The sequence below is a fragment of the Callospermophilus lateralis genome, chromosome 8 (genome assembly GCF_048772815.1).
Source record: "Callospermophilus lateralis isolate mCalLat2 chromosome 8, mCalLat2.hap1, whole genome shotgun sequence".
Classification (NCBI taxonomy): domain Eukaryota; kingdom Metazoa; phylum Chordata; class Mammalia; order Rodentia; family Sciuridae; genus Callospermophilus; species Callospermophilus lateralis.
Genome location: NC_135312.1, coordinates 103994622 through 104009777, shown reverse-complemented (window position 1 = coordinate 104009777; position 15156 = coordinate 103994622). Strand labels below are relative to the sequence as shown.

At 38.5% G+C, this 15156-nt stretch overlaps 1 protein-coding gene across 4 annotated transcripts in view; it reads left to right on the top strand.

Annotated features, from left to right (window-relative positions):
* The window catches only part of LOC143406040 (broad substrate specificity ATP-binding cassette transporter ABCG2-like), a 59384-nt gene that overhangs the window by 29372 nt on the left and 14856 nt on the right, over nucleotides 1-15156 (top strand). For all 4 annotated transcript variants that reach the window (XM_076864579.2, XM_076864580.2, XM_076864577.2 and 1 more), the window contains exons 3-9: nucleotides 1172-1231; nucleotides 2165-2279; nucleotides 2829-2978; nucleotides 5436-5572; nucleotides 10944-11095; nucleotides 12382-12477; nucleotides 13195-13442. In XM_076864579.2, coding sequence (XP_076720694.2) covers nucleotides 1172-1231; nucleotides 2165-2279; nucleotides 2829-2978; nucleotides 5436-5572; nucleotides 10944-11095; nucleotides 12382-12477; nucleotides 13195-13442 — 958 coding nt within the window. The remainder of the gene's footprint in view (nucleotides 1-1171; nucleotides 1232-2164; nucleotides 2280-2828; nucleotides 2979-5435; nucleotides 5573-10943; nucleotides 11096-12381; nucleotides 12478-13194; nucleotides 13443-15156) is intronic.

The window sequence follows — 15156 nt, the reverse complement described above, 5'->3', positions numbered from 1 at the left end:
ATAATAGTGACAGATCAGGTGCCACAAGCAAGTGAATGCTAAGGTCCTCTTGGATGTGAGCACTGTGTGGAAGTTGTGCTGGGAAATTTATAACCTCTGTGGGAATCATCATCTGAGAATGAAGTAGCTGTCAGCTTTGATCTTGCATGTGGAATAAATACTGTTTTCTATGTAGAATACTTCTTGACCTCTGTTCAATTTTAAAGGGAGAATAGATGTAGACACTAGCATTCTGAATGGGCTAAATGAGGCCTCTGTTTCATCATGCCTGTGTACCCACAATGGCTCTGCTATAATTTTTTTTTTCCTTCTTCCTACTCCATCTGAATATTCACTACCCTCATGCCTCTGTAGGAAATTTACTTGCGCCTGGATGTCCTTAAATGACATCACCTGATAAGTGATGATTCCGATTCTAAAATGAGCTCTTGGACACTTAACAAAGAAGGAGCTGATCTATGGTGAGGGTGCGTTTCCTTCTCTAATTGTTGAGACTTTTTGTTAGTGTTAAGCACCTGTGATGTTTTCTTATCCTCTGGAGTGCTCCATTCTAGCTTTTCATTTCTACTTAAGATATGATGGGTTTTGGTCTGATGAGATATTAGCAGTGACATCACTACTTCTCATAGTCTCCAAGTCAGTGGTTGATGGATTGTTTAGGGCTGGCTAGGTAGCAAGTGAGGTCAATGGAAGATACTGATCATTGAACAACTCTCGGAAGCTCTCGTGTACTTCTACACTGTGCTGGAAGGCACTGACTTTACTGGAGAGAATCTGTTACTTATTTCAAGGAACTTTTGATGTTGTTGCTGGGGATGGAGCCCATGGCCTCCTGCATGCTAACTGCTGTCTCTGCAACTGATCTATATTCCCAGGCAATTTCAAGGAATTTTTTAGATGTGTCATTTTCCAAAAGGGATAAGTGATTTAGAAAATAAATGAAAGGATTTTAGAGGAACCTAGCCATCTTTCTTGTAGGTATTGACTAGGACTGATATCTTCTGTATACTGAACTTCTATTAATCATCAATTCTATTTTTTTCTCTTTGATTTGGTACTTGTTTACTGTTTGCTATTTCATCAGACTTTCTTGAGTGTATTCAGTGCAGACTGCAAAGTAATAGAGAATGAAATGGAATAATGAGTCATTTTTGTGTGTGTGTGTTTCCAGTGGGATCATGAAACCTGGCCTCAATGCCATCATGGGACCCCCAGGTGGAGACAAATCTTTGTGAGTATAACAAAATATAAGTAAGCTTTTTCTGTGTAATTTTGGTATTCTTTTTAAAAAATCACTTTACAGCTGGGCATGTTGCTGCACACCTGTAATCCCAGCAGCTCAGGAGGCTGAGACAGGAGGATCACGAATTCAAAGCCAGCCTTAGCAAAAACAACACACCAAGCAACTCAGCGAGACCCTGTCTCTACACAAAATACAAAATAGGGCTGCGGATGTGGTTCAGTGGTTGAGTGTCTCTGAGCTGAATCTCTGGTACCCAAAAAAAAAAAAAAAAAAAAAATCACTTTTCAGAGCAGGTGTTGGTTAAGTCTTTGCTGTACATTTCCAATCTGGTCCTATGTGCTGGAGATAACATACAGTCGGACTGGCTTATCCCAAGGACCAGAAAGTCTTATTAGGCCAGCTTCACTCACACAGCATAAAAGGTGATTGACATAAAGTTGTTGGACATATTATAAAGCAATGTGGATGAAAAAGTATGGAATAATATTAAAAGTGGGGAGAAGAACTGATACAACAGCTAGAATGATATCACTGTCCTAAAAAGGGCATACTGCCATTCCTCTCTACTTTCCATTTAATTCCACTATCAATCTTTCATTGAAGATAAATCTTAGAAAAAGGAGCACATTGCCTGGTTGGATCTTCTAAGGTCAGACAGCCGGGGGAATCACTTGAGAGGTCTGTGCTGGACAAGCTAAATTTTTCTTGCATTTTTATTTTTGAGCTTTTTGTAGTAAGTACCTAATGAAAAGGAAGGTGAGAATTGTGTACCTATATGGATATAGATAAAATTTTAGTCATACCATGTGCTTCTTGACTAGTACATTTTCCAGTGCACAAAATTTGGTTTCAGGATAACTAAGTGATATGGCCTGAGTGGAGAGAAAAAAAATAACTCAGAAAATATCTGTCTTTTCATAGGTTGTTAGATATCTTAGCTGCAAGGAAAGATCCATGTGGATTATCTGGAGAAGTTTTGATTAATGGAGTACATCAGCCTGCCAATTTCAGATGTAATTCAGGTTATGTGGTACGAGTAAGTATCAGTGAGTTTGATTTTTATGTTTCTTCCTTTTCTATGTGGGAAAGAACCTTGGATTGTCATTTTGTGTGCTCCCAGATGAATACCTGACATGCTCATGGAAGCATCTTTCTGTACAGTAGGTCTTTATAAAATTCCATAAGATCGATAGTGGAATTAATGGAAAGGTAGAGAGAATCCGTGGTATTACACTTTTAGGATAGTGATATTCTTGCTGTTGTATCACTTTCAAAAGTGTCTGCTGTTATACTTTTTGCCTTTCCTTCAAATTTCTGATTCCTCTAGAAGATGCCTTTGGTAAACCATCATGCAAAGCAGAGTGAGTCATCATAATTACATGTGCTTCCTGTGACTGTGAATTTGTGAATGAAATGACTGCCCTGGGCTCTGTAGCTGTCTGTATGGGGGATGACTGTAGTTCACAGTTAAAAGTTCCCTAGAATGTTACATTGCGTATGTTTCTTCTGGATATTAAGTTACATGCATCAGAGTGATGGTCTTAGAAAAAACTCTTTGTCTCATTCAAATACTGTTTGTCTTAAGGATGATGTTGTGGTGCACACCCTGACAGTAAGAGAAAACTTACAGTTCTCGGCAGCTCTTCGACTACCAACTATGACAAATCATGAAAAAAATGAGAGGGTTAATGATATTATGGAAGAGTTAAATCTGGATAACATGGCAAATTACAAGGTAATGTGGGGGGAAAAAAACCTGATCAATCATAGCCAGAAAAAGGATCCCTGTGTAGATAATATGACCCTTAATCATAAGTGTCCTATAATATGCATGGTCAAAAGTGGCTGCTTTCTTTAACAATGAGAAAAGTAACTAATTGCGTACTGTGAAGGGGGAAACTAAGTGGGAAAACAATCATAATGACGGTCAAATCCCTAGAATGAAGTGTGAACAGATTTTTCCATACAGTTGTCATTGTATGTACCCTCACTGTCAAGTTATGGCTCATTTGATGTCTTTGCATTAACTTTTCTTCTTCCCGTTTTAGCTTTTCTTTTCCCTCTTTTCCTCCAGTGAACTTTCGTCTAGTGCTTTTTTTGAAGTATAATTCTGGAATTGATTAATGATGAGAATCCAAGGATTCTTGCTCTGTTTCACTTTGGTGTAATTTGTCTTTCAAAATTTATCCTTAAACAGTAGGATCTACTTTTAATTTTTGTAGTGTTCAAGTTATTTTTCTATAGTGTCTCTTTAGCAGTTTTCTCTGTCCTCGCCTCTTTTCTTCTCTCCCTTCTTCCCTTTCTCTTACTAATGTATTTCCAGAATCTTACATGTCAGACTTTTTTAGGATTGAGAAGTAGAGTGGTGGGCAAGAGTAACAAAGATTGGACAAAGTAACTCTTCTGTTTATGGACTGTGCAGGATCAGAGAAAGATGAGAAGAGAGTGAACTTGACAGGTGAACACTCCATCCAATGTCTTGCTGAGCAGACATTTGGATCTTTGGGTGATAATGAGCTGTTTAGAATGTAGTGGCTCTGGTTTAATCTGCTGTGATCTCCCCTCCAGGAGGCAATGATGACTGCAGAAGAGCATTCTGCAGGCAGCTGCTTCCTGTTGTACTTACTTATAGTTTTCATATGAAATATATTTTTGTTTGAAAAATCCCATGATACCACCATTTTTCACATATTTTTGCTTTGTAACTTATTGAGTTCTTATTATCTTGGCTTTATTTATTGAACTATTGTCTTTCCACTTTGGTAGCTTCTTTCACTCTATTCTATTTTTTAAGTTTTTTGTTTTTTTTTTTTTTTTTGGTACTTGTAGATGGACAGCTGAACTTTATTTTATTTTATTTTATTTTATTTTTAAGTAGTGCTGAGGATAGAACCCAGCAACTCCCACATGCCAGGCAAGCACTATGCCAATAAGCTACAGTCCCAGCCCTCACTCTATTCTTTATCATTAAGCACTCACTGCTTTAAATTTCGCAATTCAATTTCCAGGAAAAATATACAGATACTGCTTGAATTATTAAAATTCATAAATTTGATTGAAATAATTTTGATTTTTTTACTTTTTATGATGTTTTAAGCATTACAAAAATGCTAAGAAGATAGTATGATTACTATGATGTAATTGTTGAACAATTCATATAGTAGTATAATTACTAAAAAAATTTATGCAGGTGTCTCAGTTATTAACATCTTCTCTCATAATTACAACTGCTGTTTCTTACTGAAGTGTTTTAATAGAAAGTTATGTGACATTATATCCTTGAATATTTATTAGGTATCTAGGAAAAAAAGCAAGGACACTGGCCTACCTTCCCCAATACCATTATCAACTAACAAATCAAACAATATCTTCATGGCACCTGCAATACCAAGAGCATCTTCATTCACATTTCCCAAGTTACCTCCACATGTTAAAGTTCAGTTATGGATAGAATCCAACCAAGGGCCACAAGTAACATCTAAATACTATCTTTTTGGAGACTCTTAGTTTCACCATTGTTTCCCAATTCCTGCCTCCCGCAAGCCTTCCTAGTCCTCTAGCCATGAACAATGACCGTGACTGGTTGAAAACATTGAACCAGTTGCTAGGTGGAATATCCCAGTAAATGGATTTATCCTAAAGAATGAATTAGTAATTCTATGGTGAGTTAGGGAAAGCCTTGTGTTGATTAAAATGAAACAAATATGGTACAGTAGAAAGTGAATTTCTCTGGCTCCAAGTTCACCCTCTTCTTATAAGTGTACAGGGGAATTTGGGTGGATGTAGTGGGCTGAGGGTGTTGACAGAAGACTAATCAATTACTAGTGATGCTTCCCCTTTTCCTCTTCTGTCTTTATCTCTGTTTCATACTGCAATTTCACTATGTCAGGGCCATCTGCATTAGTGTTCTAAGGTACTGTCTTAAAACTATATATTTGACTTGATAAGGACAAAAATATTAAGAGACTGGACTTTCTATCAAGTATAGCTTCTTAGCAGCTCTGTCCTAAGCCTCAGTTTACCAATCTGGTAAAAGAGAACCTCCTCTTTCTCAGGGGCCTATTTCCTTGCTGTTCAAAATCATGAGGATAATGACATGAAGTTTTCCTAGCAGGGCTGGCACAGGTTAGTTCAACAAAAGAGAGTGACTTTGGTAGTTTTCTGTTGATAATGATAATAATCTGTGTTTTAGGTTAGATCTAGAGAATTGAAAAAAAGGACTAGTATAGCTGTGGAGCTGATCACTGATCCTGCCATTTTGTTCCTGGATGAGCCAACAAATGGACTAGACCCAAGCACTGCAAATACTGTTTTTTCACTCCTGAAAAGGTAAGTGCTATGGGAACATTTTTTTTTTTCTATTTTCAATCACTTCTATGTACAGGTGTTCTTATTGCAGGGGATTCTGAAATAAATTGCAGGGTTTTCTTTGCTAGAGAAAAACAGTCAATTAAAAAACAAGTACTAACAAGAAAGCTTAAACAAGAGCTTGGGGAAGAAGGCTGTGGTGGGTGTGGGGGGCTCTTTTGAACAGCATGAGGGTCAGGGAAGACCACAGCATGGGCCTGTGAGCTGGAGGAGAGGGAATGGGACCTGAGGGTCCTGGGGAAGAGAGTTCTGGTTGGAAGGAGAACCCCGTGGCCCTGAGGCAGAGTATTCCTGATGTGAATGGAGCATCAGAAAAGCCTCGGAGACAGCACCCAGTGACTGAGGGGAGTGCAGGTTGGTTTCTGTACTGTCATAACAATGCCACAGGCTGTGGCCTGAGCAACAGAAATCACTTTTCTTCTAGCTCTGGTGTCTGGAATTTGAGATCAAGGGGTCCACAGGATTGTTTCTTCTTTGGCTTGAAGATGGCCATCTTCGCCCTGTGTGTCTCTGTCCTAATCTCTCTTAACTGGACACAGTCAGTTGAGAAGCCACCACTCAATGACATTGTTTAATCCTAATTACCTCTTTAAAGACACTGTCTCTAAATGTAGCTACCTTCTGGGATACAAGGGGTTAGCACTTTCACATATAAATTTTTAGGAGGCCACAATTTAACCCATCCTTTAGAATAAACTATGAGGTAGAGTTGGGTTTGTGGCAGGTTACTTAGTCCTTGAAGGGCACTGTAAGACAAATGGCTTTTCCTGTAACTAGGGAACATGAGAGCATCTGGAGAGTGTCAGAACAGAGCAGAGACTGCGGGGAAGGTTGTGCACTGGACAAGAGTGAGTGAAGGACACTGGGAAGGAGCTGTGGAGGCAGGATAGGGCCTGGGCCAGGTTGCTCATGGTGAGGTGGAGAGAAGAGCCATCTCATTTCCTTTGTGCCTCAAGATCCTTTGCAGAAACAGGATTTTTCTGGTTTTCCTATTTTTTTCTCTAACCTAGAAGAGTTCCTAGTCATTCCCTGTCATGTCCTTGGACATTCTTAGTCCATTCTATGGAGTGACCCTTGGCTTGGACTATGCCTGTCTTCCATGAGCTGATTTCAACCATGAAATTCTGCTGTTCTCTGAACAATACATCCAGGGTTATGCATATACCTCAAGAGGTGTGGATCTCTGTCATCTTGGGATCTGCTGGGCTTCTCTGCTGGGAAATTACTATTCATCTCCATTGTAATTGATTACTGTTTTGTTAGGGAAGCTATTTGGCTATTAGGCCTATGTTCTGTTCATCACCAAATCTCTTCCCACCAGTTTTAGCATACACCAATAATGCCTGCTCTTGTGACACTTACCCAACATGCAATAGTTGACATTGTGTGGAAGGCAGAAATTTCTCTCCTTCCTTATTCATTTTCTGTTTGACACAATGGGTTAATCTGTTCTTCACTGTTTTAATGATCAAATAATTTTAGATTTGGCCAGTGGAATCCACTTCAATGTGACTTTTGGGTTTTTTTATTTGTTTTTTTAATATTCCCCTTATCTTCTTCTAGCAATTTTTACTTCTTGATCGCTATAATATTCAAGGTTTATCATGTATTTTTCCTGCAAGAGCTGTTTATTCCAGAGGTCCTGGTTCCATCTGGTATAGTTATTTATTTTATTTTATTTTTTATTGATTTTTAAAAAACATAAATGACAACAGAATGCATTACAATTCTTATTAAACATATACAGCAAAATTTTTCATATCTCTGGTTGTATATAAAGACCAATTTGTGTCTTCCTACAGGTACTTTGGTTAGAAGCTAATATCTGGTTTCTTAGTTTGGTCCCTGCTACCAGAGTGGCATTCTTTCTATATCCTTAGTAGACAGAACAAGAAAATACATATGTGTGATATGTGTGTGTGTGTGTGTGTGTGTGTGTGTTTGTGTGTGTGTTGGGAATCCAAACCAATGGTTTTGCACATGCTAAGCACCAGCTTTACTAGTGAGCTATGCCCTAGCTCATATGTTTATATTTCCAACAAAAATCATATATAAACATAGATCTGTAAGTAATGCTGTTTCTGTTTAAGTATATATATTCAAAACCACATGAGTTCTGTGCTAGTCAGGTTTTCATAATTGTGGCCTAAATACCCAACAAAATCAACTTAGAGCAGAAAAAGGTTTAGGGGCTCACCATTTCAGAGGTTCAGTCCATATTCAATTGATGTCATTGCTTTGGATAGGAGATGAAGCAGAACACCAGGACGAAGGACATGGAAGGAGTAGCCCCTTATTTCATGGTGGCTTGAAGCAGAAAGAAAATGGAAGGGGCTGCAGGGAAGACAAACCCTTCCTAATCACACCACTAGGGCCTACCTCCTCCAGCCACACCCCACCTGCCTACATTTACACCCCAGTTAGCCCATCCAAACTAGGATGGATTGATTAAATTACAGCTCTCCTAATCAAATTATTTCACTTCTAAATATTTCTGTTAAATTGAAGCTTTTGAGACACCTTATATTGAAGCCATAACAGCTCATGTTTATGTCACAATGCAAAATGCATTCAGTCCGTCTCCAGAGTCCCTATAGGCTTAATAGTTCCAGAATTACTCCAAAGTCCAAGTCCATAGTTTTCAGTGAGACTCAAGGCCAACTTTTGACTGTGAGCCCCTGTGACAATATCAAAAGCAAGTTACATACATATAATATATGATGGCACAGATTAAATATCCCCATTCTGAACAGGAGGAATAGAGGCATAGAAAGAAGGAACAGAACCCAAACAAGACCTTAACCTAGGTGGGCAAACATTTCCTGTAGGTTCATATCCAACATCTGGGCAGATGATGGTGAATTGTTAACTCCAAAGGTCTTGGGCAGCCCCACCCCTATGGCCTTGTTGGTTGTGGCCTATATTCCCTCTCTTTTCCTCTGGCTCTGCCTACAGTTAGCAGCTTTCCTTGGCAGACATTCCACATTCCTGGCATCCCTTAATCTCCTGGGTCTCCCTGAAGCTTTGACTTCCTTCTCACAGCTTCATACACCACCCTATCAGGGACTCCCACAGGGATACTGACTCTGCCACACTTTGCCTAGCCTCCCAGGCCTTCCTTTGAAATCTTGGTGGAAGTTTCCAATCCCTTAACGCTAGAATCTTGCATTTACACAGAAACAACCCTGCATGGATGATGCCAAAGATTGCAACCAGCTCAGGTAATAGCTGGGCCCCCTGAAGTGGCTTCTAAGTACCTGTGCCGCCAAGCATGGTGAAATAACTTCCTTGCCCTCCTGCCCTGTATAAGTAAAGTGCACCCCCAAGGTCATTTAAATGAGTTTTCACTTCTATATCCTTGAGCTGCAGTTGGTATGGTATTGCTGATTCCTGAGATGCAGTCAAGGTGTCTTTCTGTTGTCTTAGTGCCTAGTCCTTAACTTCTCTTTCATGATGGTACCATACCTTTTGGGCCACAATTTTACATGTACTTCTCTAGCCAACTTGTAAGTTTTAAAAATCCTCCTCCTTCACTACTTTTTGCTCCTGATTCTAGCAGTAAACCTGGCTACAAACTGCTAGCAATATTCATGCCACTGCCTGATTGCTGGGCATGGAAGCACTGGGCAAGCATTTCACTACAGAGTCACTCCCCAACCTTTTAACTGTCTTATTTTACACTGTGTAGTGCACAGGCATCCTTGTTTATACAGAGAGCTCTACCCAGTCCTTCTCAAGCACCACTCTGCTCTCATGCCCTGAGTCTGGTTAAATATGTAGATTCTGTTTCTCTAGGACTGAGGTAAAGCCCCAGTTTCTTCCTAGGAGATTCTAAGAGGAGGTCTTCATAGTGATGCTGCTGGTCCTCAGACCACACATTGGGTGTCAGGACTCTCAGGTAATCCCACTTCATGCCCTGAGTCCTTTACCAGCTCCCGATTACCTATGAGCAAAGTTCCAGTTTCTGAGGGAGGGTTTAGCATGGGCCTATTCTGCTCTCTCTGTACTCACTTTATCTTCCTCGTCCAACACCAGTTCACATTCACATTCACTCACACACACAAAGAACACTTAGTTCTTACTCTACTTTCCCAGTGAGATCTTTTTATTTCACACTTCTTACTGAGCTTCTTACTCTACTTTCCCAGTGAGATCTTTTTATTTCACACTATGTTCACCTAGTTATCCTACTATGAGTGATTTTCTCTTCTTAGCTCACCACTCCTGTTGGGCCTTTGAATATTCTACTTAAATCATCTTTAGACTGGGTTATAAGTCTCCTGTTTTGATCCCAAGAAACCTTAGTTAAATTTATTTCACATTGTATTCAGATTATTGATCTTACATCCAATTCTCTTTGAAGCAGAACACACTCTGCTAGTGTATACTGGGTGATGATCAAATGCATAAATTAAAATGATTCTTCTCATAAAGTATTTTAATAACAGCTTTGAGCAGTGGTTTTCACCTTTGTTTTCTGTGCCCATTAGTAATAACTCCTATGCAAAGGTAGCTTAGCACTTTTTTTTTTAACCATGGAATAGAACTAGCCTTTCCCCTCAGTAACTGTGACCAACACCTTGGCCAGTTACTTGACCTTTAATGCATATCTGTAAAAGAAAGAAATAATAATATTGCAACTGCCTTTAAAAAGTAGTATAAAAATTGAAATTAGGTTATCTTTAAATCTTTTATTACAAAATTATAAGCTGCCAGGATTATTAATTGTATTGTCAGAGCAGAATGAAAAACAATCCTAAAAAGATAGAAGATTAGAGTGGTCAAAGAATAGGGTGTAGGACCTTTGTTTGAATATTTAGTTCATTATTAGTTCTTAAACATGAGTGTAGTTACAGATTACTTGAAGAATTTTAAAAACTATGGGCTCACAGTACTGACTCCTAGAAATTCCAGTTCAATATCTGGGAAGAGGGCTGGGGATGTGGCTCAAGTGGTAGCGCGCTCGCCTGGCATGCGCGCGGCCCTGGGTTCGATCCTTAGCACCACATACAAATAAAGATGTTGTGTCCGCCAAAAACCAAAAAATAAATATTAAAAAAATATATATATATATCTGGGAAGACATTCCACTAATCTGCATTGTCAGTGAACATTTTACTGGATTTTAGAATGCCGATGCTGGGTCCTTTAGAAGCCCTAGCTTAATAAGAACATGGAATTTAGGTTCCCCTACTATCATGCAGGTAATATGAGATGAAAAGTTTGTTAAAAAATTAATTTGAGCTATAGGCAAATGCTATAATGAGAGAAATAAAGTATTTTAACAAGAATCAGATTTTAATGGCTTATTATTTTTCTTCTTTCTGCATAGTATGTCTAATCGTGATCGAACAATCATTTTCACCATTGAACAGCCTCGGTATTCCATCTTCAAGCTGTTTGACAGCCTCACCTTATTGGCTTCAGGAAAACTGATGTATCATGGTCCTGCACAGGGGGCTCTGGAGTACTTTCAATCAGCAGGTGTGGTTGACCTTTTCACGCACTAGATCCTTCATTCATAGACTCCTTGGTAAAGTACAGGGGTCCACAGGAGTGTTGCTTGATATCTGTGCAGACACACCTTGGGATCCCCCACTGTAAAACATCTTCAGTCAGTTTCATGGTAACTTTTGCTTCATTTTGCAGCACCTGCTTGTGTTTTAGGTCTTTTTCTTGTTTGTATTTGATTCTACATGCATGTGTGTGAGTGTTTCTACTAGGACATTGTTCTGCTTCACAGTTATGATGTTCTTTCCCTGAACATTCAATGATTAACTGGTTGGACAAACAGACAGTTTCACATTTATGATAAGGCCCAACATTATTATCTTCTTGAACATTGTAAGAGATTGTGGTTTTTTAGCTTTCCTCCTGACCAGTGATCTTGCTCTGCCTTCATAAGGGCTCATGGAGATGCTACTTTATTTTCTAGTAGGATTAGATTGCAGATTTATGCAGATATAGGCCCTGAATGGATTTGAGTGACCCATCAGTCAACAGAATGATCTTAAATCTGATTTTGATGTGCCAAAATTTTGGGGCTACCTCATTCTTTGTATTTCAGGTTGAATTATGTGATTTTAAAAAATAGCTCACTAAATCTGCTTCATTTTAGAGATATTGGTTGTGATTATAGATGTTTCTCCATGATCCCATATGGACTTTAAATAGTCACTAGTTATTTTTCTTAATTTTTATTTAATCTCTGTCAATTAAAAATCATCAATCATATATGGGTCTGGGGAATCCAGGATAGATGAACTTAAGCATCAGATCTCAGGCTAAAATTAGATGATTGTGGCATAAGAAGCTGAGGTGAATTCAGGTGTGCTCTGCTGGTCATGTTTTAGCAAGAGTGCTGCTATAGGGATTGGTTGAATATTTGGAATGATGGCAGGTGGATCTTTGTATTTAGATGGTGGAGAAACAATTGTTGGTGACATACATCCATTAGGGAATTTTTTAAAAAACTCAGAGCATACTGGAAATGGGTATTTAATGCTTTTTTTTTTTTGGATTTAGTTTTAGATTTATAAAGTTCTGATAAGCATCAGAGCATTTTGATAGCTCCTTGGGTTTCACGATTTATGATAGTTGAAGACTAATGTAAGATGTTCTGAAAGGATAAATTAGGGGACAAGAAAGCCAGAAGAGGAGAGAGAAGTTGTTAGATTCAACTTAGCCTCACCTCCCTCACTCTCTGGAAGTGAGTCCTCTTTATTTTCTAAGACCATTGGGTTGTGTTCTTAGGTGACTTTTGTTCTCAGGTTACTCTGGTGAGGAATACCAAAACCCTGCAGACTTCTTCCTAGACATCATCAAAGGAAACGTCCCTCCTATAAACAGAGAGGAAGAAAATGAAGGTATGTGGAACTGTTCGATTCACAGATATTTGCCTGATTGGTTTGGTTAATGTTTAACAATATGGTTGGCTGGGGTAGTAGCACAGTGGTAGAGCACTTACCTAGCATGTGTAAGGCACTGGGTTTGATCCTCAGCACCACATAAAAATAAATAAAATAAAAGTTCATCAACAACTAAAAGAAATTAAAAATGTGGTGGCTCATTAAAACATGACTTTTTGAATTCATGTTAATGTGGTGGTGTCACACCAATCAACAGATAGACTTTGTTGACCATGAGTGCTGTGCATGTTTTTTAATTTTATTTACTAATGAATATTTATATGTTACTGTCAGTTTTAAAGGGAGTTTCCATTAAAAATAAACGTGCTCGTTTTGATAATATTTAAAAATGAGAATCTTATTTTAATGTAATAATGATCGAGGAACAGATGTTTATATTAAGAAATATAACTCTGTATGGTAAAAAGTAATTTTAAGAATTAGGTTCCAATCAGTTAGGAAAAGGTTAGTGAATTTGCTGTTTGCCACAAGATAATGACAGAAGTCAGGGCAATTAACAAGTTTATCAATGTGTTTAACAATGCTAGTACTTTTTCAATATTCAACCTTTAGAATTAAGGTGTTAACCAAGAAACAGGAAACAGAAAAACACTTTCAATCAGTTGTTAAATCTGTTAATAATACTTCCCTTCTTTATCCACTTTTATTCCAAAGCCGAGGAGACTGAACAGCTTTTCCAGAGAGAAAAACCAGTAATAGAAGCATTAGCTGAGTTTTATGCCAACTCAGCCTTCTACAGAGACACAGAAGCTGAATTAGAGCGTCTGGCAGGGGGTCGGAATAGCAGGAGTCTGGCCTTCAGGGAGATCACCTGTGTCACCTCCTTCTTTCATCAACTCAGGTGGATTTTCTGGCGTTCATTCAAAAACTTGCTGGGTTTCCCTTCGGTCACTCGTCGTCAGGTAACCTGCAGACTCATAACTGTGCTGTGAAATACTGATGTGGGAGCAGTTTTGTTCTGATGTAGTCTGCCTCAGGATTATGTGTATCTTCTACCCACCCTTCCATCTATTTGTTGTCCCTACTCCATTGAGGATATAGAGATAGTCAATAGGACAGGTAAAAATTAAGTTTTTACTATGGAAACATTTTTAGTGGTTTCTAGGACACTATCAGAAGTTTTGTTGTTTAGAAGAGATGTGATATATAATCTAGTAGAAAAAGATTTTGGGGGTTCAATCAAGAATTGAACCCAGGGAGGCTTACCACTGAGCCACATCCCCAACCCTTTTTATTTTTTATTTTGAAACAAGGTCTCTAAGTTGCTTACGGTCTTACTAAATTGCTGAGGCTGACTTTGAACTTGAAATCTTCCTGCTTCAGCCTCCAGAGTCACTGAGATTCTAGGCATGAGCCACCATGCTCAGCTAGAAAATGATTTTTTTAATTGAACTAAAAGCAATGTCAGTCACATTTGGGGTGTTCTATTAGTTGGCGTCCTTCATATATTGATTTATTCCACAACTTGCACGCAGATCATTTGCTGCATTTTGGGGACTCTAATATGTTTGTGAACAAAGTGAGTAAAAATAACAATCTCTGCCCTCATGGAACTTACTTTCTTATCAGGGTAGAGAGGTGATAATTGGACAAACAAAATATATAGCATCTCAGATGGCAGCAGGACTATGCAGAAAATTTAAGCAGAGAAGCAATAGAGAAGGGGAGGGAGAGGGCAGGCAGTTGTTGGAAGAAAGTTGGTTTGCAGTTGAAATCAGGCAATGAGGGACACCTGGTGGCACTTAGTACACCTGAGGGAGGTCTGGGATGTACACTTTCTGACAGAAGAACCTGTAGGCAAAGTGTTCTTCCTTATAATTGACCCTCCTCATTGAGACATTCTAATCTTTGAAAATAGATATTTGTAAATAGATATTTCAAAGAGTGTGCTATTTATACACAGGTAGTAACTAGAGTTAATAAGGCTACTCATTGTCCCATTATCTTTCTCAACTGAGATCAGATAGTATTCTTTTGCTCTTTCCACTTGTTCTGCAGTGGTTGTTGATTATTACTCCTTATGTCTTTTTGTTATACTTAACCCCTGTAACACATGAAATCCTAGTTGTCCTAGTCGATTGGGCTGTTATTTATAAGGGAATCAGTCTTACTGGTAGTTTTTTAGTTATTTTATTATCAGTCATTGAATTTCTCCTGAGTACTGAAAGAATATTGTTGGCTCTAATGAAATACTGCTAACTACTTCACATGTACACTGTAATTTTCATATACAAGTCATCACTTTCTGAGTATATCTGAGATCCTATATCCCCATTTGAACATACTGTCATTGCTCCAAATATTTTTGATCCCTATGAAATTGACATTTCTGTTGGAACCAGGCAATTAGGTGTCTTTAAAAAATAAATTATGTCATTTGGAGACACATCTGGTGATTTAGATGCATCAACCTGGATTTCCCATGATGGAACAGTGAACTGCAATGAGTTGATTATTTAAGGTGATTCATGCATTTAATTTTTCCTACTTACCCCTCAAAGTGGTTTATAGTGCTTTATATAAGACACGTAGATGGCAGTTGTGCACAGGACATAATTAGAACAGAGCGACTTTCAATAAACCAGGATTGTGTCTTGAGATTGCATGTTCAAACTC